The 25596-nt window shown below is 45.8% G+C and overlaps 8 protein-coding genes across 8 annotated transcripts; 3 read left to right on the top strand and 5 right to left on the bottom strand.

The window, feature by feature from the left end:
* Window positions 1–3399: 3399 nt before the first annotated feature.
* On the bottom strand, window positions 3400–4920 carry F5Y00DRAFT_261069 (uncharacterized protein; the record flags this gene model as incomplete). The annotated part of the gene is made up of 2 exons (XM_048011133.1): window positions 3400–4366; window positions 4418–4920. 2 exons carry the CDS (start codon window positions 4918–4920, stop codon window positions 3400–3402), a joined length of 1470 nt encoding a protein of 489 aa, XP_047865893.1.
* Window positions 4921–5519: 599 nt separating this feature from the next.
* Window positions 5520–9072, bottom strand: F5Y00DRAFT_47027 (uncharacterized protein). The gene has a single exon (XM_048013704.1). It carries the CDS (start codon window positions 8611–8613, stop codon window positions 6061–6063), a length of 2553 nt encoding a protein of 850 aa, XP_047865892.1. The 5' UTR covers window positions 8614–9072; the 3' UTR covers window positions 5520–6060.
* Window positions 9073–9384: 312 nt separating this feature from the next.
* Window positions 9385–10365, top strand: F5Y00DRAFT_252602 (P-loop containing nucleoside triphosphate hydrolase protein; the record flags this gene model as incomplete). Its single annotated transcript, XM_048009950.1, has 2 exons — window positions 9385–9417; window positions 9481–10365. The coding sequence occupies 2 exons, from the start codon at window positions 9385–9387 to the stop codon at window positions 10363–10365; spliced, it is 918 nt and encodes a 305-aa protein (XP_047865891.1).
* Window positions 10366–12358: 1993 nt separating this feature from the next.
* On the top strand, window positions 12359–13992 carry F5Y00DRAFT_261066 (S-adenosylmethionine decarboxylase; the record flags this gene model as incomplete). Its single annotated transcript, XM_048011132.1, has 2 exons — window positions 12359–12473; window positions 12521–13992. The coding sequence occupies 2 exons, from the start codon at window positions 12359–12361 to the stop codon at window positions 13990–13992; spliced, it is 1587 nt and encodes a 528-aa protein (XP_047865890.1).
* Window positions 13993–15624: 1632 nt separating this feature from the next.
* On the bottom strand, window positions 15625–17102 carry F5Y00DRAFT_234308 (uncharacterized protein). Its single transcript, XM_048007413.1, has 2 exons — window positions 16689–17102; window positions 15625–16637 (listed from the first exon to the last, which is right to left on the bottom strand). The coding sequence occupies exons 1-2, from the start codon at window positions 16888–16890 to the stop codon at window positions 15946–15948; spliced, it is 894 nt and encodes a 297-aa protein (XP_047865889.1). The 5' UTR covers window positions 16891–17102; the 3' UTR covers window positions 15625–15945.
* Window positions 17103–17565: 463 nt separating this feature from the next.
* F5Y00DRAFT_234307 (uncharacterized protein) lies at window positions 17566–19098 on the bottom strand. Its single transcript, XM_048007412.1, has one exon. It carries the CDS (start codon window positions 19067–19069, stop codon window positions 17885–17887), a length of 1185 nt encoding a protein of 394 aa, XP_047865888.1. The 5' UTR covers window positions 19070–19098; the 3' UTR covers window positions 17566–17884.
* A 2075-nt stretch (window positions 19099–21173) lies between these two features.
* On the top strand, window positions 21174–23041 carry F5Y00DRAFT_268735 (uncharacterized protein; the record flags this gene model as incomplete). Its single annotated transcript, XM_048012310.1, has 2 exons — window positions 21174–21399; window positions 21474–23041. Exons 1-2 carry the CDS (start codon window positions 21225–21227, stop codon window positions 23039–23041), a joined length of 1743 nt encoding a protein of 580 aa, XP_047865887.1. The 5' UTR covers window positions 21174–21224.
* A 1273-nt stretch (window positions 23042–24314) lies between these two features.
* Window positions 24315–25596, bottom strand: F5Y00DRAFT_252600 (DnaJ-domain-containing protein; the record flags this gene model as incomplete). The annotated part of the gene is made up of 3 exons (XM_048009949.1): window positions 24315–24608; window positions 24677–25430; window positions 25517–25596. 3 exons carry the CDS (start codon window positions 25594–25596, stop codon window positions 24315–24317), a joined length of 1128 nt encoding a protein of 375 aa, XP_047865886.1.

Raw genomic sequence — 25596 nt, 5'->3', positions numbered from 1 at the left:
AGACAAGGTGTTTGTCCTTAACGCGCTTCTCCAAGAGAAAAGAAAGGCGCAGGTCGGGGCGCTCATCCGGTTGAGGGTCGCCGACTTTCGTGCATAAATTATGTATGTCGTCTATTATTGAACGCCGAGTAAATCAAGTAGATGGACGAACAAGCGTGCGTTATCCAACCCAATTATCCATTGTAATTGCAAATGTCCATCATCTATAGGGCTAAGTGACAAGTTCTAGACTGAGGTCAAGTTAGACTTTGACAGGAGTATGGCCATCTCACTGGAGGCAATGCAATCCTCTTTGGGGAAATGCATGCCGCTGTCTGACATGCTTGCTTTCCTTGATGCCGCCACCACGAACAAGATAGATAACCAATAGAGCATATACGCATGGCACCGATTGTAGTGCATTGAGAACCAAAAGACGACAGGTCGCATATAACACGGCCGTCCTTTAACCTATCAGAGGACGGGGCTCTGCAGTGGATGATATCAGCCCTGGAGAATGCCTTGTGGGTTTTTGGGCTAAGTCCATTCCTCCCCTTCAGCCAGTCATTCAAGGGTATTTGACCGAACTTGGTCGTCCCTCGGACCCAGAGAGGTCCGCAACGGGGTCACAAGGACGCGCTTGTGGACTGTTAGAAATACCAGCCATGTCTCCGCAATTGGTTGATCTACAGTTAAGGGGAGCCTTCAAGTCGGCTTTTTCCATTCGTCGCAGGGAGCTTATTAAGTAACTAACTCCCTTCCCTCCTCTCACACGGAGGGACCGTCAGATGGGGCAAACTATCTTCAGTTGACGACAGAGAACCCGAGTCCTCTCCTGACCATAGCCTTGGTCGGGCTTCTACGATATTCACGTCCAACCCGTCTGGCCACTCGGCAGCAACCATTCCAAGTGCCTCTAATAAGGCGCGGACATTCCGGAACTTGCTCTATATCAGACACGCGGGCCTACAAGTTGGCCTAGAGTCGCGTCCCATTGCGGCCATAGAATGACAACTAAGAGCTTCTTCCCTCGTCATCGTGGGGGTGTAACGGTTAACCCAGAAAGGAAGCCGAGTTAAAGGGTCGATATTGTTCTGGTGCTGATCAATAAGAAGCGAGAGCAACTTCGATTAGACCTCTTAAGAGTAGTATAATGTATAAGATTATCTATTTATATCCTATGAAGTGCAATTATTAGCCCACCCATATTAAGTCCCAATGGACACTGCCCTACAGCCTGGAGGCGGAACAGCCCTGAATTCTTACTGTATTGTACCACTCTATCGGTAACTACTAAGCTATAACATGTCTGCCGAGACTATTCGGTCTTTTGAAGAAGGCACTATAACTAGGTACTTTTTGAACAAATTTGCCTCAATACAAGTCTTCGAGTCAGTTTTAGTTAGTCTAGAAGAACAAGCTTATAAAATCCGTGCTAAATTTCGTTTAGACGTACGATGTAGACAACAATAATCTTTCCAACTTTACCTAATAATTCCCCGATGTAGTATGTGTGTGTATTTGTCCGCACATAAGTTTGTATCTCTAAGACCCACCCCTACCCAGCCCTATAAAGTGGTGTATAGGAAGAAAATTTTCAAGTCACCACTGTTTGTAGACCGCCACTGCGTGACATTTGTGCCTAACTATTATTGAACCTGTATCACATACAGCAACGGTGGTCCTAAGTTAGGAGGTAAGTAAGAGACCGGTAAAAGATTCGTAGTACTTGATAATAATCACAACGAGAAATATGGGATAAGAAAACCATAAACCAATCCCTTTCTACCACATGTCATGCTGAACGGGAAAAAGCGCCGTACAATATCCAGAAACCATTGGCTGTTGATTTAGAGTGGTGAGCAATTCGTTTTTCTTAGTCTTTTCCCGACCCTTGGAGATATCTCATTAGCACAATCGTATATCAACTATACGCCAAGGACAGCACGATCTCATATATTAGACATACAATAGGTCAACTACCAATAAATCCCTAGAAACATTCCGATCTAACATTGGGGCTGAGGATGAGATGGTGTCTATGGTATCCTGTGACCGATGAGTTATACCTACATGTTAATAAGCCCATATTATGCCGCGGCACCCGAGCATGAGAACGAGATTGAACCGCGTTTCTAGGGCGTACGAGAGGGATTGGATCTCAAAAGTTGGAGTAGATCAGGTTCAGCTGCTCCTTAAGCCTGCTGATAGAAGATTATCGATTTAGTAGTTGTAGATATCCCGGATCCGGTTCGATCCTAGCTACTGACTCTTGTGGCAAATTATATGATGCTCTGAAGCTATTGTAAATTACAAGACTTAGTTGCGTTCACTATAACCCACGAACTCACTAGCCGTGGTTTTGCTACCGTAGTCGAGCACAGAGACCATGATAATATTGTTAACATAGACTAAATCCAAAGAAAGTTTTATAAGTATGGTATGAATCGTAGTCTCTGTCACACGAGCGTCGACCGCTCGATGAACTCTTTGTTAGGCTCCCGTTGATCCACCAATTAGAGTCAGAGCCAATATATGCTTTAATTCCACTCACACCGGCTTAAACAGTGTGCGAAAGACGACATAGATACCCTTGTACTTATGTTAGGAATATCTATGCTTTATTATTTGTTGAGGGTGTCTTTGTAGAGTGTTGGGCTAAGCTTCGCAATAAACTAAACTACGATATGGTAAAGGCTTCTAGAGCAAAATAGTATAATTGTAAAGCGTGAGGTTACACTATGTATTTCCAACCCTATCTTGAATATGTGTACCTACCTACGTAGGTAACTAATCTTAGATATAAAAACCCTAGTGAGAAGGCACTCAGCAGGCAGTATCTAGCCCAGCCCCAACGAAGTCTTGCACACACGGTATCTAATCCGCTTTGTAATAAATAGAGAATACCCCTGATCGTATGCGCGGATAAAGATCCGTTGTACCTCTAATCAAACCTTTTTGGCAGCATCTGGGGATATAAGCCAATGAGACACGAGTTGGTTCTGATAAGATGTATCTGATTCAATAGTCTCAAGGTTTTACCTAAGACGCAAGACAAAGGCGCCTCGTTTCAAAGTGTATATTATACCTCTCTAGCTTCTAAATGAATTATATGCATGATTTCTGCTCATAGTCAGTCATAAAAAAGATAGCCTATATGGACAATAATTCATAAAACCAAGTTTGTGTATATAGAAAACTAGCTAACCCCTTTATTTCAGTCTATGCTTTTTAAAGTAACAAGACATGGTACTTTATTAAAGTGCTCATACTGGATAGTTATTCCATAAGCACCCCAATGCCTTAGGAGAGTAACGATATAATTATCTTATTCAATTATATCTAGAAATACGTTATTTCGTGAAGTGGATATTGATTGGTATCTCTAATAATTCTTTTGCAATATACATTAATAATATTCTACGTTGTAAATGTTCCTGGTATCTTCATCTCAATGGCCGAGTCCGCTTCCGAGTCTCTCGACGGCGGTAGAGGGCGGGAAAAGTTCGATGGTTTACGTTGCAATGGTGGCCGCTCAGGATCGTCGTGCGTTGTTTGCGCACTTCTCGACACTACAGCCGGCTCTGGTGGTTTGATTACGTCTTGGTCCTTATCGGTAGCAGCTCGCATGGCAGGTGAGTAGTTGGGGTTTTTGATGACCCGAATTGCTTGCCGGATAGCAACTTCTGGCTCTGAGGCATATCTAACCGTTGACAGTCGGGAGCGATTGGCACTGCTCGCGATACTAGTGCTCGGTGTTGCGCGATGCCCTTTACTAGTCTCGCGGGAACTTTTTGACGGCGAACGTGAATGAGATGAACGATTAGATGTGAAAGAGTAGGTAGAGCGATCCGCGCTGGAAGTATCTGTATATTTATTGGTTGCTTTTGGTACTTCGACCTGTTTTGGAATGTCGTTCCACTCCGTTCGCCACACGCCAGGATGGTATACGGGCTTAGGAGGTGATTTTGAAAGTTTTTGAGGGACCTTCGGCACACGCGGCGTCGACGATAAAGGCATATTACCCGAGCCCGTACGGACGGCATAAGTTGTCCCGATGGGAGAATTCGCCATAAGCTCAAGCTCCGCCCTATCGTTAGGCATGCCTCCAGTCCTTATAGTGAGTGGGCTAGCGGCTTTTCTAGCAGTTCGAATCGCATTGGAATTGCCGAGTTGGAAGATCTCCTCTGAAGGCACTGTGGTTATAGAAGCACTACTGCTCTCCTTCCTCTGCAACGAAGCCCTGCGAGAAACACTGAGGTCTGCCATTGGATCACTAGAGCATTGGCTGATACGACCGTTTAAAAATGAGTCTTTGGATACCCCTTTCGTTGCGAATGGAGTTGGATTGCTTTCAATGCTGGCCGATATAACAAAAGACGACGGTCTACACTTCGTATTAGTTAAATCCTTAAAGAATCTATAAGGGAGCCCTTACATTGCTACGATACATATTACCAAGTTTAAGTAAGGTGCTGTCCTAGCAAGACCGTCTGAAGGGACTGGCTTTGCGACCATGACGGCCGTTGCGACCAAAGCAGCTATCCATATAACAATGGCAAGCCTTGCAATAAGAAGTGCGCTGGCATGAAGATAATGTCCGTATATTTGAGGCGGTCCAGGTCCTTTTCTCTTATAGTTTCTCCTGGCTCCTCTGATATGAAGGCATATATATAATAGAGCTATGGCGGACGCGAATAATACCAGGTCTCGCGATATACATGTAAATTTAACCTCAGTCGGTTGCAACATAAGTACTATCGCAAGGGAAAGCCCTCCCGCAGACGAGAGAAAGAGGAATATAAGAGCGGCGAGAACGAATGAAGGCCGCTTCCTCTGTTTCTGGTCCTGGTTATACTGTTCGAGAGACTTGTAGAGTAATTCTGCATGGTGGTCGCTGACCGAGGAACCTTGCTCTTCATCCTTGTTCTTAAGCGCCATGGGATTGTCGTTTATGTATTAGTAGGGCCAGCCAACTGTTCGATTCAGAAGTTGAAAAGTAATAACTGATGAAAAGGAGGAAAGATACCGATTCGTATTTGAATATCATATCTTCTATAGAAGAAAAACCGCAACAAAACGAGAAACAATCTAAATGCATAGAGATATTATAATACATTCATGTGAAGGAAATCCAAGAGGCGGGAAAACGACTGCGAATGGCTAATCCAGGCCATGTCGTGGAATGAAGGAAAACGCAAGTACGCTTGCAGTGGCGACATTGATGGTGAAGAATGAAGCACGTTGGCCTCGAACTTTTTTATGGGCTTATAACAACACTTATACATACACACTTACCTACCTCCTTATGTAGCTAGAAAACTACACGTACCTACCCCTGGCTGTCCCAGCTTGTCATTGGCACTTACCTTTAAACATGTTTAGAGTTGAAGAATCACGGATTAGGCCGCGTCCATAAGGGGAAGTGCAACGTCGTAAATTCAATGTCGGCTGGTCGGGCGGGACTCGTTACGGAAATCTAATGGAAAGTTGCAATTATGGTGGGCTGATGGTACATTCCAGGTGCTGGCTTATTGCTGGCTTATTGGCTGGGTCCTAGAAGTGTCGTGCCAAAGCCACGTTAAGAGGATTAAATAAGCAGCGCTAAAAGCCCCTGTAAAACAAGGGGCTAACCAAACCAGCAAAACGGTTGCATTGAGCCTCAAGAAACGGTGGCTTATGCAACACTTTCAGTCTCAAATTCCACCATTAGCTCAACACTGCGCTTTTAGGTAGTTATCCGAGGTCGAGGAATCCTGGGGATTGGTTGGCTATATGGGAGAAGAGACGACTAGGTATTAAGTATTGATATATTATTCTCATTGGTCGGTTGACCGGTTGACCGGTCTGGAATGTAAAAGCTCTTGTGGCGTACAGGATATAATATCATAATCACAAATCCTTGAACGCCTAAAGCAATGCTTCGTTTCATACCCAAGAAATGACTACCGTGTTGTTTATTCCAAGCATCGAGGTTTCGAAACGATCCGATAAACTTATCCTACAACTGAATAATCAGCTGCCGCCATCGTTTTAACTCCGTCTAATATCCAAGCAAAAATAAACTCGTCCAGCAACGAGCTAACGCAGCATATATGATAGATCGGGTAGGTTTTGTACAATACTCTTGACAACCTTCTCCTGGTTTTGTTTGTCTATCTTGTTCTCAATCGGACCAAGGACAGCTTTTAAGGGAGTTTTAGGCCTTTTGGCCTCGTTGATACTCGCCTGAACGGCACTCCTGTCGTGGGAATCTAAACTAAGCTTTGACTTCGAGATTGGAGAATGCGTCAAAGCTGGTGTTGATCCGGACGCTGGCGATGCGAAAACAGATAAATCGGCAAAGGGCCAAGTATCTTGCCTCGACGACGTTGGCGTCTGTGCGGAAATACCTTCGAATGTGGAGAAATCTGCGGTAGACCATGGGTCTATTTTTGGTGTTTTCACGGTCAAGGATGCTGGCCGACTAGAAACTTGTGCTGGGGGAGTATTCTGGGGTATCGAAATAGAAAGTTTAGACGTTGAACTGTCGCTTTGAGCCATTGGTACGCTCTTTGTGTCGGTCGTAGGTGTGTTAGCGGCACTACTAGCTGAAGTTAAGGGAGCGCTATTCGTGTTGCCTATTGACTGTATCATGGGGGTGGGGCCATGCTGAGATTCTACCCGAGGCGACGACACCATTTCACCCCAGTCATCTTCTTCATTCTCCTCACTAGCCTCTCCATGACTTAGATGTGCCGGTGTTTGAATCGCGGTGTGGATTGTAGCTTCGGCCGCAGCGGTTGCTGATATGGTCTGGTGTGTAGAGCTTACGTGATCATCACCGTCATCGTTGCTGGTGATTGAATGCGTAATAGGGGGTGACTTAGTGTCTAAACTCCAATTGAAACTGGGAATGGAAGCAGGTCGAGCTTTGAGGGTCATATCGGGGGGCTTGATCGGACTTTTTATTGGCGTCACTTTAGAATGAGAAATTGCTGAACGCGCCGGCTGTTCCAAGGAGAGATTTGTTGCTGGGAGTGAAGTATTTCGCGAGTGAGTGGTAGACGCCTTGCGAGCGAATACTTTACCTAGGTCGACGGGGGCCGCAGAGGAATCCCAGTTAAAGACACTCGTCCGTATACCGGCCCCAAGTGTGACCCGTCCAGATATCGAATCCTCCTCCATCCATCTTCTAACGATTTTTATAACATCGCCGTGCAGACGGGATGTCGGCCATTCTACTCTGTGGTAGTTATCATCATCTCCTAAGTCATGCTTACGCATTGACCCATAACGGGAGAGACGGTACCAAGTTTTACGCTCTGAAATTGTCGTAAAACTATCCCTAATGATTTGATCTGGGATATCGCTGCTCTTTCTTGTATTTCCATCCTCCTTTAAATCCTGGGTAAGATCAGGGAAGAGATTATCAACTAATTGAAAGTCAATATCAAACTGTATAGGGCCGAATTTGTCAATAAGCTGCTGAACTGGTACGGAGACAGTTGCTGCTGATGCAGGATTGTGCCCTAAGGGCTCACTGATGTGGTCCTCGATAGAGGTGTCTTCGGACCGAGGTGTAGGCGTATATGATCTTTTAGGAGCAGCCAGTGGAGTGTTTGAATCAAAAGCTGGTTCGCCATCCTCACTCCGCACGTCTTCAAAGTCGCCAAAATCGGTGTCCCCGCCTGTGCTCCTGGCCTGACTCGGTGATCTCGACCCTCTTCGGCTCTCCCCCCTTGGCGGCTCAAGCTGCGTTGATGCAGATGGGTCTTCTGTGGGAATTTTTGTTAAACCATCGTACAATCCCACAAGCTCCTGGACCTTGCCTGAAGCCTTCCTAGAACGATTCTGGAGGCGTGACCTAGTATCTTCGTCTATGGACGTGATTGGAGAGTCCTGATGGTCCAACTCATTAGAGCTATTGAGCGAAATTGTAGATGGTGGTCTAGATAGAGCATCCTGAATGTCGATTTTAGGCGCCGAATCAAATCCCGAATCTTGACGTTTTTGGACGTTTGATGATGGTGATGGTAGTTCCCACAATTGCGATCCACCAGCTGGGATATGTTCACTCTCCTCCTTTACCCTATTATTATCCTCCCTTGTTTCTTGGATGGCTGCGGTATCTTGCTTTTGTACTGCTAGCACAGGGGGTTTGCTTAATTCATGCTGGGAATCTATGTTGCTGATCCCTAGTGCGTTCACAGGCGTTGAAGAGTCGTCCTTCCTATCGTGTAGCGATACTTCGGTTGCCCACGGATCTGGCGAGTGATGTCGGTATACGGAAGAAGTTCGAGATCGCGGGAGTGGTCTTAGCCCTGGAGATGTCGCGGCGCTGCTGGGTAATGCAACCGAACTCCCTTTCCCAAATTCGTCTGGCCTCGGACTTGGCTGCGAAATCAACGGAGATGGTTCTGCCCATACGCCCCAATCCACCGCATTTGCCGCAACATCCGTCTGCTCTGTACCAGTCCAATCTCCGAGCCCATCTTCGATCGCCCATGGAGATTGGCTTTGAAAGTTTGATGCGCTACCGAAGAAAGCTCTTGGGGGTGGACTAAGTAGATTTTTCGGATGTGATGGTGCCGGAGGGTCATTCTTGGCTGTCGTTTCTGGTAGTGCCCAAGGCGAGCCCCAGGGATCGTCCATGATCGCTCAAGGCGATGGTCATTGTTGGTTGCGAACGGGGCGACTTTCGGTAACGAAGCCAGAGCTACACTTATAGCTTATACGTGGATGCAACAATGAAGCTGGAGAGCACAAACTGTGTAATGAGGCATGTTTTTGTCTACTTCATGCAAAAAGTTGGTTGCGAGATAAGTTGCCAAGATTAGTCGTGCTACGCTTCGGTACTCGAGCGCGATTGTCGACGCCTTGCCAACCACTAATGAGAAGACGCGAAAGACAGATTTAGGGGTCGGGTTTTACACATTCGCATGAACGGGGATCAAGGGGGATTAAGGGGGGTCAATTCATTCTTGGCTCGGAACAGCTGGGGTTAATCGAAGGAATGTACGTACCTGAAGGTACCTAGGTATTAGCCACGTTACTACAGCCACTGTGGCTCAAATATATAAGGCAGGTATTGTACCTGAACTTTGATCTATTTTAAGCTTAAGAGACATTTAGGTACCTATTTCGTCATTTGAATCCAATTGTGGTGGGGTTGGTGGCGGGGTGAAATTGCTACTTAACATAACACTTGTATCTCCTGCTGATAAATGCGATGCCGGCAGAGGCCGAATCTTCTAACTTTTAGTAAGTAAGTGGTACATCCTTACATATTTGTATGAAGAAATGAATATGCAGAATGAAGCCCTTTCAACCACCTTGAAATGTTTTCTCATTTCTGGAACTTACCTTTACTTTGTTATTTAATGCTGCTTCTTTAGGTCTACCTATGCCTAGATCTAGTTAGCAATGTCACTCGCAAAAATTAAGCATATTCTCCTAGTATGTGCATCTGGACCAAAAACCCTCATGCTAAATGATACGCTCTAATATGTGAATCCACAGGTCCTCTCTGGCAAGGGAGGTGTAGGGAAATCGTCTGTGACCACGCAGCTCGCATTGTCCCTTTCTCTCTCTGGGTACTCTGTCGGTGTCCTTGATGTCGATCTTACTGGGCCTTCGATGCCGCGTATGTTTAACATCGAAGATGCGAAAGTTACTCAAGCGCCGGGAGGGTGGCTTCCCGTGACCGTGCATCCTGCGAACCCCGAGACCGGTATAGGCGAACTAAGATGCATGAGCCTTGGCTTCTTATTGCGTGGAAGAGGCGACGCAGTTGTATGGCGAGGCCCCAAGAAAACTGCCATGGTCCGACAATTTCTCTCGGATGTATTATGGGGAGAACTAGATTTCCTGCTCATCGATACACCCCCAGGGACGTCTGATGAGCATATATCACTTGCCGAAACACTACTGAAAGATGCATCATCTGGTCAGGTTGCCGGTGCGGTAGTGGTGACTACACCCCAAGCAGTTGCTACGGCGGACGTCAGAAAGGAGTTAAACTTCTGCGCAAAGACAGGCATATCGGTCGTCGGTGTTATTGAAAACATGGTCGGGTTCGTGTGCCCAAACTGCGCTGAATGCACCAACATTTTTGGAAAAGGAGGAGGCCAAATCATGGCAGACGACTTCCATGTGCGCTTTTTAGGAGGTGTCCCCATAGACCCTCAGTTTGTTATGTTAATCGAAACGGGAAGACGACCACGATATCCTAAAGGGACCGTTATCGACGGGCAAGACTTCTCTGAGACACATCAAAATGGGCATACAGACACACCGGCTGCAGAAACGAGAGAAGCCGGTCTACTTGCAGAGAAATACCTTGAGTGTTCCCTCGAGCCTATCTTCAAAAGGATTACGCAAGATATCGTCACAGCCATCGGATGATGTCGGACATATTGTTATCAGCCTAAGTTCTCTCATCTACCTGGAATCTTACATCGATACGACCGAAGGGGGCATGTATATTAAGATCTGATACATAGCTCCTAGGCGTGCAGAGGCCAACATGTCTGTTTTTTTAATGGTTGGGCAGCTATCGCTACAACTAATTTCTGTATCGCTATCAATCATATACCGCGTACTTGTGGAGAAGCAAGTTTCTGCGACGCTGGCATTAATGCCGACCTATAACGATCTATATCTCGCAGGCCGGTCAGGGGCGTGACATCCGTCATCATTGTAACGATAGGGCTATCTAGAGCAAAAAAAAGAAAGATAAAAAAGAAGAGAATTTTTATTATTCAAGTGACCTGCATTCTCCAAATCCCGCGGCTGTGGAAACCTTCTTCTGACTGTGACCATTGCGCTAAGAGTTACATAATTTATGCAGAGTCGAGTTACGATCCGAGCTCTTTTGTTCGTGTGTAACGAAATTTAAGTTAGCAACCAGGAAATTAAAGGTTGTGGTGGCAATGCGTAATGCTACGTTCGCACTCGTAGGCACGAAAGAAAAACTGGAATCGATTTGACAATTCGATACATTTTTTTATTTCGCATCTTTGATATTTGACAGATTTCCATGATAGGTAGTACAATCCATACACATCCCGTCAGGTGGCCCCCATTCCGGTCCATTCAAAAGTTGGTTCTCCACTTTGGGCATAGTAGTGACCTCACACCTACCCAATCGTTTCAAAATCAGGTACCTACCCTACAGCTGGTACCACATGTACATTAGGTACATGGCCGTTCTTGCCGCCCACAACATTGAATTAGCTTTTCGCTTCTATGTATGCAAAGTTGTGAAATTTTCTATGTTTCTAGAATCGGAGCTAAGGGGTACCTAGCACATGCCCTTAGCCGCAGTACATTTTCAAAGTACCTTGAAAATCTCTTTCACCGATACACGACCTGATTCCAAACCTTCGCACTAAAACTTTCTCTCTGCCCCCCCGAATTTAGATTTGTCGAGTAAACAATTTATTAATTCTCCTACCTGCCTACTTGAACAATTTCTTTTTTTACTCACTGATTGTTGTTCAGCCCCCAATTGCTTAAAGCGTACTTCAAATACCGCCACCAGGTTCCCTCTATCGAAGAGGTAGAACCAAACCATTTACTTGCAACTATCAACTTACTTCTTGTTACCTACGACTTGTCCATACTCGCGCTCGGATCGCTGCCGGCGTCACACGACACACGATACAATCAACTGGGAATATCTCGTTGCAGGGCTTGGCGATAATAGTCAATGTCAAAGCACATCGAAATTATTCATACTTTAACAACGTAGTACTCCTCGGCACCCATAGCCTGCCTTGGGAGAGAACGCTACCTTTCTGATATAAGGCCTGGTTTTCCATGAGCCCAGCAGATTTACTCCGCTTCCTCTCTAAGCCCGCAAAGTATTAATTCCCTAATGATCCCAAGAGTGTATTCACACGAGCTCTAGTTAATCATCTCTTTCTCTACTACAGACCCAGATAACACTAGCTTCGAAAGCATTCGACTAGAACTCGCCAGCTTTATTTGTCGTCCGTTCTTCTATTCTTACCGTATTTGCAGATACCCTCGTCTGCTAGGTCCGATACTCCCCCACAGGTATCGGTTTCTGCCAGAACGAGGCTCTAAACAAGGCGTCACCATTCCTTGGTCAAAGGTCTTCTTTCTCCCCCTCCGAGCTCGACCACCCTAACGTCCTCTTCGTGAGACGTTAAGAAAACAATTGCCATTGTAGCTGGCTCCGCCAGCATTTACAGTTTCACATTAACCTGTGGGCCTACTCTCTCAAACGAACACCGCAAGGTTCGTTTGGGCGGCAGTCAGTGCTCCGCGGTCGCTACAGTACCTCACCTGCAGCAAACATCCCGATATTAGAACGACAAGCCGGCTCCTTTAAATCGTCTCGGCTGCTCGCCTCTAGGGTATCCGTACGGAGATGATCAACCTCGAGATCCCCACCAACTATACATTTTCGCCATCTGAGGGCACGCCGCATTTGACAATCAATCACGATGTTGCTGCAGATATAGACTCTACCAATGCCTTTGAAGGTAAGATGTTTCGGCTCCATTAGTAGACGAATGCTAATAGTCCTTAGGCCCGGAAAAGTTGCTCGAGGTTTGGTTTGCTCCTAACCCGAAATCCCTCCCACCCGGAGTCAAGGAGAATGGCTTGAAGTCGGTCTCCAGTGAGACCTGGGTTGGAATGCTCGACATGGTCAATTGCAAGATCCTATCGGTTCTTGAAGCAGAGCACATGGATGCATATTTGCTCTCCGAGTCCAGCATGTTTGTGTTTCCCCACAAACTTATTCTTAAGACGTGCGGAACCACTACTCTTCTTCTTGGCCTCCACAGGCTCCTCCGAATCGCTGCTGAACATGCCGGATTCCCTTTCCACAATGCTACCTCAATGAGCGACATCCGTGCTGCCGCTACGCCTTATCGGGTGTTCTATTCGCGAAAGAACTTCCTATTCCCTCACAAGCAACAGGGACCCCATCGCAGCTGGAAGCAGGAAGTTAAGTATCTTGACGACATGTTCGAGGGAGGAAGTGCTTATATGGTCGGGAAAATGAATGGTGATCATTGGTACTTATATATCACCTCGCCGTCAATGAGCTTGACGCCACCTCGTACGCCGGACGGTGAAAAGGTAGCTGCGAGTCCTACCAGCACGTTCAGGATTCCCACTGGCTTGACTTCTGCCTTCAATGGTAGCTTGGAGGGTAACGACGAAACACTCGAGATTTTGATGACGGACCTTGATCCAGAGAATGCGAAGAAATTCTACCTAGAGCACGCGAGTGCGGTCGCGAGCACTAGGCTCTCTGAACAGGTTCAGGAAGCACGACAGATGGCTATTGACAGCCTTGGAGACCTATCTGCCAGTACCGCTACGCTTAAAACTACAAGCACGGTCGACAGCGTGTTCGACGATACGGTCGACGTGTTTAGCAACGGAAGCGACTCTGATCTGCATGATACTCATACCCCGTTCTCTGAGCAAGCGGACGCTGAGTGCCTGACTACGGAAGGCCACGCGCTTGGGACTGTGGTTTCGGACGCTTGTGGTCTTTCGGACGTGTATCCCACTTCTAAATATCCGGATGCCCGTATCGATGCCTACCTCTTTACTCCGTGCGGGTTTTCAGCCAACGGCATTATCCCAGCTCCTCAGAATCAGGAAATTGATGAGAATGCTAAGTCCACTCATTATTTCACTGTGCATGTGACGCCCGAACCTATCTGCTCATTTGCTTCTTTCGAAACGAATGTTCCAGGTGGTCAAAACGGACGTGAAACCTCGGAAATTATTGACCATGTGGTTCGTATCTTCAAGCCTGGACGATTCAGCGTCACCCTTTTCGAGGCCAAGGCAGTCCATACGTACGACAATGATGAAATCCCAACCGGGATCGGTCGCAGCAAGCGTATGGAGAAGATCCCCGGATACCGGCGCATTGACCGTATTGTCCACGATTTTGACGATTACGAACTTGTCTTTCGGTACTATGAGCGAGAAGATTGGGTTGGTGGAAGTGGACCCCGCGTCGGGGAGGACATCTAAGGGCCAATTGGACTGTTGGTAACCCCTATGTCCAATCTTTTTCATTCTTGATTTGTTTCGCTTCTATATTGGGTTACCGGGACTTCGGTAAAGTTAGCAGGCATGGTTGCGAAGGAAATTTAACCGTAATAATCACTTTGGATGGACGATTTCAGTATTTGTTTCGACGCAGGGTCTTTTTCGTCTACCCATTTCAAGGTTACACCAAGTATAGACCTAGTACACTCGTTATCCACTGATCAATCAAGGCCTTTAATTGCCAATCCCTCCTCAAATTATGCCATGTGATTAATATTCTACCGATGATAGTAAATTCGGATGTGAACCGGGTACAATAACTTCGGCAACTTATAGGACGGTCATTTTCGGAGCTATATTACATCTTACACATAGTCCCCTTGTAGAACCTTTGTACGTTAAGAGTATGGCGTCCTAGACTTAGCTGGACTATATTCCTCTTCTGCTTAACGAAACAACAAGACTTTATCTCTTATCACTTGTATCCAAACCAGGGTCTTGCGACACCGTGTTAAATAAGAACTGTGATATATCCACATAATACTTATCAAGTGCTATATCTTTTGTAATGATATGCACGAGATGGGTCGCTTGTTTGTTGCTAGCTTTAGCAACGCTCGCCCTGCTTTTGCTTCGGTATTGCGAGGAAGCTTCTGAAATATAGATATTCTAGCGCCATCGGCTATCCACATAAGCCAGAAGAACCCCTTTATACTTTAAACTATCCTCTATGGAGATTATTATCGCTCTAGGAACCCTTGCTGGTGACGATATCCCCTCCGATTTGGCCGTTCTTGCATGGCGGGAGTCTAGCTATATACTAGGCTTGTATCTCTGTTTCGATATAAACTTTGACAAGGCCTACGAAGGCCGTTCCTACAAGATCTTTATCAACTTATCACGGTTCATAGATGCGGTGTCTACAATGCTATCAGCGCACCTGAATAGCTTACATACGGTACCTATTGCGTGGGCATCCTGTTGGGCGACGAGGGCTGATATTATTATAGTTTTGCTTCCTAACGACCGTCGCGTAGGATATCCTTAGGGAATTTTATCGGATAGGGCGTATTCGAAGTGGAATTGTATCTTATAAGGAAGGCAGTATGTCAATATGCCTATGGATTACCCACAACGAGGGTGTTTAGATGGTCTTGCTCTACTTGAACTTCAGACATCGATTCTGATGGTTTGATGTATTTATCAGATTAATTAAACTATTAACTCCTCCTCTTATATACTTTAGGTACCTAACTATGGTAGATCCGCCCCCGAATTCACCCCTGACCCACTTATGCCCTGATAACAATAAGCGCTGCGAGTTCAATAGTCCTGACTCCATGTTTAGGAAATGTGCTATCTGAGATATATATCGATAGATAACAAAGCGGTAGAACACCTGCGTTACGTGATTATATAGTACCGTCGACTGTTTGCATTAGGTAGCAACTCGCTTTCATGGAAGGTACCTGTCTAGATCTCCTATTCCATTGCCTTCTGTTCATATACGACAAGTCCATTGTCACTAATCTGCTATTTGTATTTAATTAATCGATATATATATAACATATATTAATCTATTATAACATTTATGACGGGTATATCTCGACGCTGGTATAATAATGGAGTATAATGAGTTTCTAATGTACAAGAGTGTAGCTTGGGCTATCTGTATAAGATTCTAGTCAACTGCGATTGATCGCATCCTTGTAAAAATCAATGCGCCGTTCGCATATAGCCCGTTGCCACTCTAAAGTAGTTGAATGCATTTTTTCTAACATATTTGCCTTTCCAGAAGGCCAAAACACCAAACGTAAGACAAAGAAATCCAATAACCAAGTGATGCCGGATCCGCCCCCCTCCCCCCGAACCATGAGTTGTATCGTACAGTCTAATGTTGGTTCCGACATAGAAAATATTAGTGAGTTGATGGTGTTAAGACCTGCTTGGCTCTCCGATGGACTCGTTGGAGGTTTCGTGCGATAGACTCTCAACTAGATAGTCAGTTGCTTGGTAGAGGACGGTGATGCACAATGCTGCAAAACTGTGGTCCTCATCCTGTAGATTGTAATTGTGGAGGCCCTTCGCTTCGAGAAAGTCAGACACAAGCCTTTCTCCGTTATACGCCCAGTAGTCTCGAAATTGGCAAACTGTAGACTCTACGACGCCCGAAGGGTAAGTTACAGCTGGCAAGTCTGCCCCGGGGAAAACGATCGTCCAGATAGACAGCCATTGCAGTTCTTCGGGTGTCCCGGCGTCGGTAGGTTGGACTAGTTGCTGAACCTGTTGTATGGTTATGCCCTCGGGTGTCGGCAACTCCCGTAAGACACAATTTCGGCGTCGAATATGGCCATCGCAACGAGCCACTGTGGGGAAAGTTTTACCGCACATTGGGCAATAAGGCGGCAGCTTATGAGCGTTCCAGAGGTGCCGTTTGACGTCTGCAATCCCTCGGAGGCTCAATCTCGTGAAACATGACATGTGTCTTATTGGGTCCCATCGGTAGAATGGACATGCAAATTGGCGTTTCAGAGGAAATTGGGCGTCTCTCAGGATAGAGCCTCGAGAGTTATCGGCTCTCTGTTCCACGCCTAAGTTCCTCTGGGGGAACGTCTCGGAACGATTCTCTAGAACTGGTCAGCTTATAAATCCTTTGCACAGATCGTTACTATACTGACCCTCAAGATAGAACTCCTTCAGAGCGGATAGCTTAAGCTCATCAACCACTCGTGCCAATGGGTGGTCAGGCACCAGAACTAGGGGCTCTTGCGAAGTAGATTCAAAGAAATCGATGTCGTTTTCATCGATGTTGTAGCTTTCCGGTATGGGGTCATGTTGAGAGATGTTGTAGAGGTGAGTCTTGTAGTAATTATACATCATTAATCTGTGAGGGCTTTTAAATATATAGTTTTCTACGTGTATCTAAGCTTGATGAGTTGATGTAGAGTGGAATATGTGGACATTTATTAATTGACCATCATGATATTTATAAGCATATCGGAGCTGAAACGTACCGAGAAATTGATGCTTCATGTCTTCAATTGTGCTTCGAATTATTGCCTACAACTAAAGTGTATAGTATAGGATTTAAGATTATTAGTATTTACATTATGGTATAAGAATACTCCTTCACTGCCCCCAATCTGCCTTCTGCTTATAATTAGGGTGGCATTTATGGTATTACCTTCATTCAATGAAAACTCTGCATGTACGCTTGCGTAGGTAGGGCTGTGGATATGCAATTACCTAAGTATCAGCTCGGGCAATGACGTCTTATATAGGTAGCTTGCATATGTAGGTACCTATAGATAGTTTATGTAAATTTAGAGGGGTTGATTACCTAATATGTATGTTAGATGTTTCTGTTGCTATATGCCTTGTAACTATCAATTGGATTGCTGGATCGCATTCTGACTTCTTAAAGGATCCCGGAAGTTGATAAGAAGAAACCGATAAGTAATTGATCAGGTATCCTAAACTGGCGGTAGTCTAGGTACCTAAGGAGGTATGTACGGAATAGATATTAGTAAATCACATTCATGCAATAAATAAGTATACACTACCACCAATTCCAATTGATACCTAGGTACGTAATACGGATATTTATTATCTCTGTTGGCCGGACCCGCCATAAGTATATACGTCCAATAATTAACTAGGTAATACATTGAAACGATTAAAGTTTAACCGCAATAGAAATGAAAGGGAGCCATGGTTTTAAGTTATGCTCTACAAGATTCCTCAAGTTTTAGCGTTCCCCCACAACTACCCCACAACCTTGATATTCCAAGACGCTAACCCCGCATGTTCAGCGCTAGTTGTCAGGTATTGTATTGTACCTTTAGGTAGGTTAGGTACCTATTGTGCATAATCACTACCTGAAGGGAGGTTGCCAAACGGGGTTGGTCAATAAGTCAGGGCTGACACCTTCATTCTCGTCTATAGGGGGTAATTGGTTCTCAGGAGAGTTAAAGACGGAATCTTGAGGGGCTATGAATGATTGAGGGAACGACACTGATGGGTTCGGATGGCCATTTGGGTTGATGGGTGACTGGGGGAGAGGAACGTCCCCCGGAATATAGTCATTGTCTTGGCCGTCGTTGATAGATCCTCCCGTACGTTGCGTAAAATAAAGAGGTATGGCGGCGAGCATGTTATATATGTGCACGTAGGCCTCTTCTTGCGTACCTGGACGAACTAGCGAGAGCAACTGAGCAATATGGATATTAGGCAGATTTTGGTATTCTTGGATGAGATATGATGCGATAGTGATCTCGTTAGGGAGATAGGGAGATTCAGGCTGGTCATGTCCTGGGAAGATGCAGTGCCAAATTTCAAACCACTTCGCTGCGTCATCACGAGCGCAAGTTCCACTAGCTGCATCTTTCATCCTCTCAACAGCATCAGCCGTCATGCCAGGAGGAGCATTAAAGACTCGAATGTCACAGTTGTTCGCCCTGATATGCTGATCACGGTCGTCGTTTTTGGTTTGCCCCTTGAATATGAGCCCGCACTGGGGACAATGAATCGGCTGTAAATGTTGTCTAAGTAAATGCTGGCGCACATCGCCGACCCGGTGGAGGAAATAACCGAGACATTGGACGTGTGCCGACGGGTCAAGAAGAAAGTAGGGACACGCATACCGCCGCCTATTTTCACTCCGGCTCGAGGCGGATGCGACAGAACGACGCTTTTGGGGTTGTCGCTCCGGATGGTCCCCGCCGCCCCTTTTATTGCGTTGTTTCCTGGGGTTTCCGCTAGAACCTGGAGGTTGGTGCGAGTGGTCCTGCAAAGTTCCAGAGGAACCATTATTGGCTCCACGGCCTTCTCCTTCGCCTTGGTCTATTAGAGGACCGTCCCAGAGATATGGTCGCGAGGCGTGAGTGATGAGGATTGCGTCCAACCATGAATCTTCATAATGAGCAAGAGCCTGTAATACTTCCTCGACACCTGGACCCGAACAGGTGGGTTTGCTCCAGAGTTCAAACTTTGACGCTACTGCAAGATCCCGAATGCAAACTTCAGGGGGTCGGCTAGTGGGCTTGCTAGTGGACCGCATAAATTCCTTGCTGGTCTCCAAGTGGCACTTCATTCTCTCATTAAGTGCAAGTACCTAGCATAACGCATATTAGTTAGTATAGTTATAACTTGGGTATATAAACCGTCGCCTGCTGAATCTAAAAATCTTACATACCTCGCCCGGATCTCCCAAGTTTACAATTCGCTTGTCTGTGTCTGTCGGGTCCATGATGCATGGCCCCGTCTCACATTGTGCTTTGCTTATTATTTCCATTTCCATTGTCGTCGACCTATTTCGGCCTCTCCGTCAAGGCAAGCTGTATTTCGTGAAGCTTATAGTAATAGAAGTTCGGTGAAACTCCGCCAGGCTGAAAGCTCAATAGAAATTTATAGAAATAGAGAATGAAGGTTTTCAAATCGAAGATTCATACTACGAAACATCCTTTTGTAATCTCAATTCAGTCTTCGCATGAGTGTGCATTGCCTCCTCGACAGCAATACGTGCTGCGCTTCTGCGTACGCCAATTTTTTCTGACTTGTATTCTCACCAATAATTCACAAGTCCAATGCTGCAATTTTGCTCCTACTACACAACTGTTCGTCTTCCGAGGCGTTCTCCTGGGCTGCCTACTAGGTGTTCAGTTCGTCTATATTAAATATACTATATATTATAGCATAGCACGAAGCTACGCGTCTGTGCAAGTAAGCCTAATCATGAGACTAAAGCGCGTTGATATGCAGGAGAGAGCACCAAGCCCACATGTAATAAAAATCACGAGCCTCATATTTCGGTCAATGACTGGTTTTAGGCCTATAGAAACGAAGTATAAACATGAAGGATAAAAACTAAAAAGTTTAAACGCATCTTCTCAACCCTGAAGTCAGCCGTACTCACCATACGTAATCCTAAGGGCATATAGAGTGGATAAGGCAGCCCCTGAATCGCCCGTATAAGCCTGCTTTCGAGTTTAGAAAACCCTTCACAGTTGTGCATCGTCAATCTAGATCAGAGGCGATATGACCAGCAATTGAATCCTACAATAAATTTTAGAGTCATGAGGCGTCTATACGCTTTTGTGTGAAGAGTAGAAATGTGATGTGGATGAGCTTTTATGTTGCATTTGGCACTGCAGTGTACTTAAATAAACGTGTTGATGAATTAGTAATATTCTATTTTAGTATCTATAATCAAACACTTATCGAGCCATATAGTTCCATGACCCAATGCTACGGTACAAATAATCATAAGCCAATATCCAAAGAGCCCAATTACGAACCCGAGCCTTGCCATGGTCACGTATATCATTTAGCTTCTTTTCTAAACGCGGGATTTAGCATAGAAAGTCACTACGAAATAAACCAAGAACCAAGCACTATTTTATGTGACGGAAGACCTCTTGATAGGTATGACTGGACGTAAAAGGAAGATAATTCTAGGCAATAGGGAGAAGTGCCATAAGCTTCGAGATGCCGGTCACTCCTATCCATGCAGTTCGACCTAAAATAGAAACTTAAAAATTGCCTTAAATCTATATAGGAGGCCTCGCTTTTGCATTTAATCAAGAATGAAGTTAAACGTTTAGAAATAAATACCATGGATAGGTAGCTTATAAAGCGAAATCGCGATTGGTAATGGCAGATAAGAAAGGGAAAAGCGCTGCTCTGAGCATTGGGTGCCAATCCAATCATTGCATAACACCGCCTACTGGATCAATCTTCGGTGAATAGAACGTAGATATAATAATGATCAAATGTTCATGCCAGTTACCCCCTCACACCCCCGACGCTAAGGGAGGTGGCGTTCAGTAGAGCGCTCCTCGGAGTTCCCTTAGTTTTCAAGGTATGTGATATCCTAAGCCTTTTAAGCAGGCTGCATACGCACTTGCGTACACCATTGTTCTCGCCCAATCAACCCCGGGGGGTTTAATTACCAATGTACGGTAGAGCAATACTTGCAAGGATCATGCGATCTAGAGGCAGGCTCTCGCGAGAGCCTTGCGATGAAAGTAGAAATCAAATGTCATGATTAAAGGCGTGACAGAATCTTTAGGGTTGTTATGCTTACTGACACTAAGGCTTGTCGAATTTCCTCTCCGTTTTTTCCTCCTTCTTATTACCATCATCTTTTCTTTTCTTTATGGTAGTTTTCAATAGTATTTCAACAGTTTAAGCATTAAAGCATCGAGGTAGAAATCATGCCTAAAGTAACCCATGAATCCCCTGGAAAAATCAGGAGGCGAGGTAGAGCTTTGATATACCACCGTGGACCACTGGCCAAAATATCCCACCAGAAATGGCCACTAGAAATCGGTGATGGGGGACATAGTATATATGGCAATATGAATTATCTGGATATGGACACGATAAGAAGTGAGTCTATCGAGACGCAAGAATTAAGTACCTAAGTCTCTCCCATTCCAGCCCATGTACTAATTCTATCCTAGTGCATCGAATTCAGCAAGATAGGATATCAGTGCTTAATGTGACTGAAGGACAAATCCTATTCAGGCGAGTTCAAGGATACGTCAGTCGAAGGCCACAAGGTAATAACTTACTTCCTACATATGATAGGTTCTTGTTTGATCTTGACGTAGGAGAGTTTGGTTGCCATTGTGTTCCGGAAATTGGATATAGGTGCTCTCCTTCACCTTGTCCAGAGGTCATCCTAGCACGTAACTTATCGGAGAAGCTTTGCCCTTTTCAGGGAAAGCTCGGTAGCCTTTATGATGATTCGATCGGCTCAGAACACTTATCCGGCTCATTGCCCAACCCTACATCTCGGGCGGAATGTCCGTGCTTTTCGCAACACAAATGTACGACAAATGAAACGGCAAATTTTGATAAGTCGCTGTATAGTATTTATAATACCGAGAAAGATTTACCTCCAGTACCTCTCATCGAATGTCAAACTAGCAGCATCCCGAAAAAAGAAGAAAATAGGACGGGCAAACTTCCAGACCTCGAAAATTTAGAAAGCTCGAGCACTGGAGGTTTACGTGAAGTCGAGAGAAACTACAAAGATCACTACGAAGATCAACACTTCAGTACAAGCATTGAGAGACAAGGGGTACCAGCAGCACAGTCCCCACAGCCGTGGGGCCGTGAAGAAGACCCAGCCGGGAAAGTATCCCAGAGCAAGCAGACTATACAATCTGACAATGGTGGTGGGTGTCCAAGGAAGAGATGGCTAGCATGTCCCTGGTATAAGAAGGACCCAGTGAGATACTCCAGCTGCGCAAAATATAAATTATTGCGCATTAAGGATGTCAAGCAACATACCTACAGGAGGCACATGAAGCCTACCGTCTACTGCTCCGTTTGCTTCCGAGTATTTTCGAGGGAGAAGGAGAGAGACAGGCACATGCAAAAGAAAACCTGCACCCCTAGGAGCGAGCCGGAATTCGATGGGCTATCGGAGCAGCAAAGAAAGGAGTTAAACCAAAGTGCCAACCGTGGGAAAGACGACACGGAACGATGGTATTGCATGTGGGATACAATTTTTCCCGGCGAGCGCCGACCCCTATTGCCGTACCTCGGTGTCGGCCGGCAGGAATTACTACCGCTGCTTCGGAGTTTCTGGAACCAAAGACACCAAGAGATCATACGCAACGTCCTGCAGGGGGGGTCATCGCAACGCGAAATAGAACCTGAAATAGTCCAAAACGTCATGGATACCATCTTCGACAGATTCGAAGCCGAATCCCTAATCTGGGATTCCTACCCCAACGAGCATTCAGGCGACGACGAGTCGTCAGAGACTTCTAACCCCCGAGCACAACAATCTCCCGTGATCTCGAACGACATTACCATAGAGGACTCGCCCTCTCAACAGGACATCACAGATTATGGGACGTTATACGAACCCTCGGGGAACCAGCTCGGTTTAGAACCCGATCTTTCTTTGGAGCACATTAGCGACGGTGGTTTCAACGAGGACATCTACAATTGGCCTCAATTTGACTTATCTCAAAATGGAAGAGCGTACCCGTATGGAAACTCGTATTCTACCTAGCACGCAGACTCTTGAAATTCCAGAGTCCGAAATAATGGGACATAATAGCCATCCCAGAAGCTTAGTTGATAATCACTTATTAGTAATGAGTAGAAGAGGAGGAGGAAGTTAGACGACAAAAAGCAATTATTTCATTTATATTTACGTATATAGCCCGCTCTTCTCAATCTTATACCTTATCCCCCATGATGTTCCTATAAGTTGCAATAACATGTGTGCCAAGATTAATACCCATTGATAATTGTCATGCAGAGAGTGGGCGTCTGCACTTCATATATGTAGTAGATAGACCCCTGTAGCTACCCCTGACCCACTATACCCTGACAATGTACCTAACCTATAAAGACATACTATGGTAGGTATGACAAGGAGACCAACGCAAGCAAAGGCACCGGTGAGGAATTAAAATAAATATACGATAACCCCGCTGGCCGGAAATAAACCGTAGAGTTGCTGTACAAACCTACCTTAGGTACCTAGATAGGTACCTAGCTAATAAAACAGTTGAGGTCGTTAACCAAAACACGTGCCCTCCCCCCCTTTTCATCTAGGTAATCCTTGTCCGGAGGATTCCAATCTACTTAGCATGTAACCACCAGATGCTGCCGTATCACATAAATCTATTATCAAGCACACCACTGGCAATCTCCTGCTAAATATCATGTTATATGTATCAAATGCCTGTCCGCACTCTAGGCCCACGCCATCCCCCCCGGACGGAGTTAGCGGGTATTAAGTGCTTGCTTGGACTTCCATACCGTCGATATATAATTTACCACAAGTGCTTAGGTACGAAGCTAATCTAACATGTATGAAATGATATTAGTCACGCTTCTATGTATTATCAAGTATGCAGTAATTCATTAGTTACCAACCTAACCTGTTAATCCATATCCGACCAGTACCAGATGATCCCCATGGGACCGATGACGAAAACAACGATAAAAAACAACAAAAAAGTTAACTAACTATGTAGCTACTTATACTCATCAGTTCCCATCGTCGAAGAAGTTTAGGATTCGACTTGCATCGCGATTTCGGGCCTAATTCCGCCGAAACCGAAATCGAAATCGAATACTTGGGTACCTAGGTTAGGTAGGTTGGGAAGCTGATAGCCTCCGCGCGAAGAAAAAGAAAATAACAACTCATTCCTCGTAGTCGTTAAAAAGTCGTCAGATTTTCCTGCTTGCTGAGTCCTGCAACGCCAAAAAACACAACAAAAATGCACCGGTCCCTTCTACTCTGGATATCATGTTATGCAATCTCCGACCGTCTATAGTATTTCCCTAAGTTTCTGCTTCTGCTCTGGAGTTAAGCTGGTAGGGAATTTCACATTATACTTAACGATGAAATTACCCCGCTCGCCTGGCTTCTTCGAGATGGGCATGCCGAGCCCGGGGTAGGTATCCGATGAGCCTGGACTTGTGGGACCGCCCTTCTCAATATTGAGTTGCTTGCCGTCAATTGTCGTTACGGTCCGTCTCCAGCCAGTTAAGGCTTCCTTCAGGTCCAACTCAATCGTGTGAATTAAATCGTCGCCATCACGAACGAAGAGAGGGTGTGGTTTCTATCAACCATATTAGTTTCTGTCCCGTCATTCCTTTATGCATGTCCTGGGTACGTTAATGGACTTACCTCTTCGACGATGAAGTGTAGATCTTGCTTTCCACCCTCCTCTTGGTCGCCGACGCCCTTGAACTTGATCTTGCTGCCCTTCTTTAGACCGGGCTTGATAGGAACTTCGAGGACTTGGTCGGTGGTTGTCCTCTTACCCGTCTCATCGAAGGTCTTCCGCTTGATCTTCATCTTCTTGGTGACGCCGTTGAATAATTCTTCTAGAGTTAGTGGAAGGGCACGCTCGACAGTTGTGACGTCATGCGTCGCTTCTCTCGGTCCGCCAGTTGAGAAGGGATCACCACTGGCAAAGTTAGGGCGCATGCGTGTTCTCCCACCTGCAGCTCGAGGCATACCGCCCCCACCGAAGAACGAGCTGAGATCGGGTTCGTCATCGTCTTTGCCTAGACCCCCTCCGCTACCGCGCATAAATTCGGCAAATATACTTTCGGGTGCACTGAAGTTGAAGGGGTTGCCTCCGGCAGTATTGGTGGTAAAGCGGAATGTCCGAGCGCCTCCTCCCCCCGGCATACCACCGCCAAAGTCGAAGCCTTGGAAGCCACCAGGCATGCCACCTTGGGCTCCGGCGAAGGGGTTCTCGCCGGGCGGCGGGGCAGCACCGCCGCGTAGTAGAAACTCAAGGCCGAATTGATCGTAGGTCTTACGTTTTTCGGGGTCGGAGAGGATCTCGTAGGCTTGCGAGCACTCTTTAAACTTTTCAGCGGCGGCGGGGTTATCTTTGTTCTTGTCGGGATGCCACTTTAAGGCTGCTTTTCTACGGGAGGGTTAGTATCTAGTAGAATATCTAGTAGAATGGATGAAAGAACAGTGTGTACTAGGGATGGAGTGGGGTAGGCTTACCGATAACCTTTCTTGATCTCATCTTGAGTGGCATCCGGCGAGACGCCGAGTTGGTCGTATAATTTTGTCTCCTTCACCAT

This window comes from Daldinia vernicosa (assembly GCF_022497035.1).
Source record: "Daldinia vernicosa strain CBS 139.73 unplaced genomic scaffold F5Y00scaffold_17, whole genome shotgun sequence".
In the NCBI taxonomy this organism is placed as follows: Eukaryota; Fungi; Ascomycota; class Sordariomycetes; order Xylariales; family Hypoxylaceae; genus Daldinia; species Daldinia vernicosa.
This window is presented reverse-complemented; position numbering and strand designations above follow the sequence as displayed.

Coding starts and splice junctions, on each gene's coding strand:
- F5Y00DRAFT_47027 (XM_048013704.1), bottom strand. CDS start 8,613: ATGGACGATCCCTGGGGCTCGCCTTGGGCACTACCAGAAACGACAGCC.
- F5Y00DRAFT_234308 (XM_048007413.1), bottom strand. CDS start 16,890: ATGATGTATAATTACTACAAGACTCACCTCTACAACATCTCTCAACAT. Junction 16,638..16,688: donor GAAGGAGTTCTATCTTGAGG/GTCAGTATAGTA, acceptor GACCAGTTCTAG/AGAATCGTTCCGAGACGTTC.
- F5Y00DRAFT_234307 (XM_048007412.1), bottom strand. CDS start 19,069: ATGCGGTCCACTAGCAAGCCCACTAGCCGACCCCCTGAAGTTTGCATT.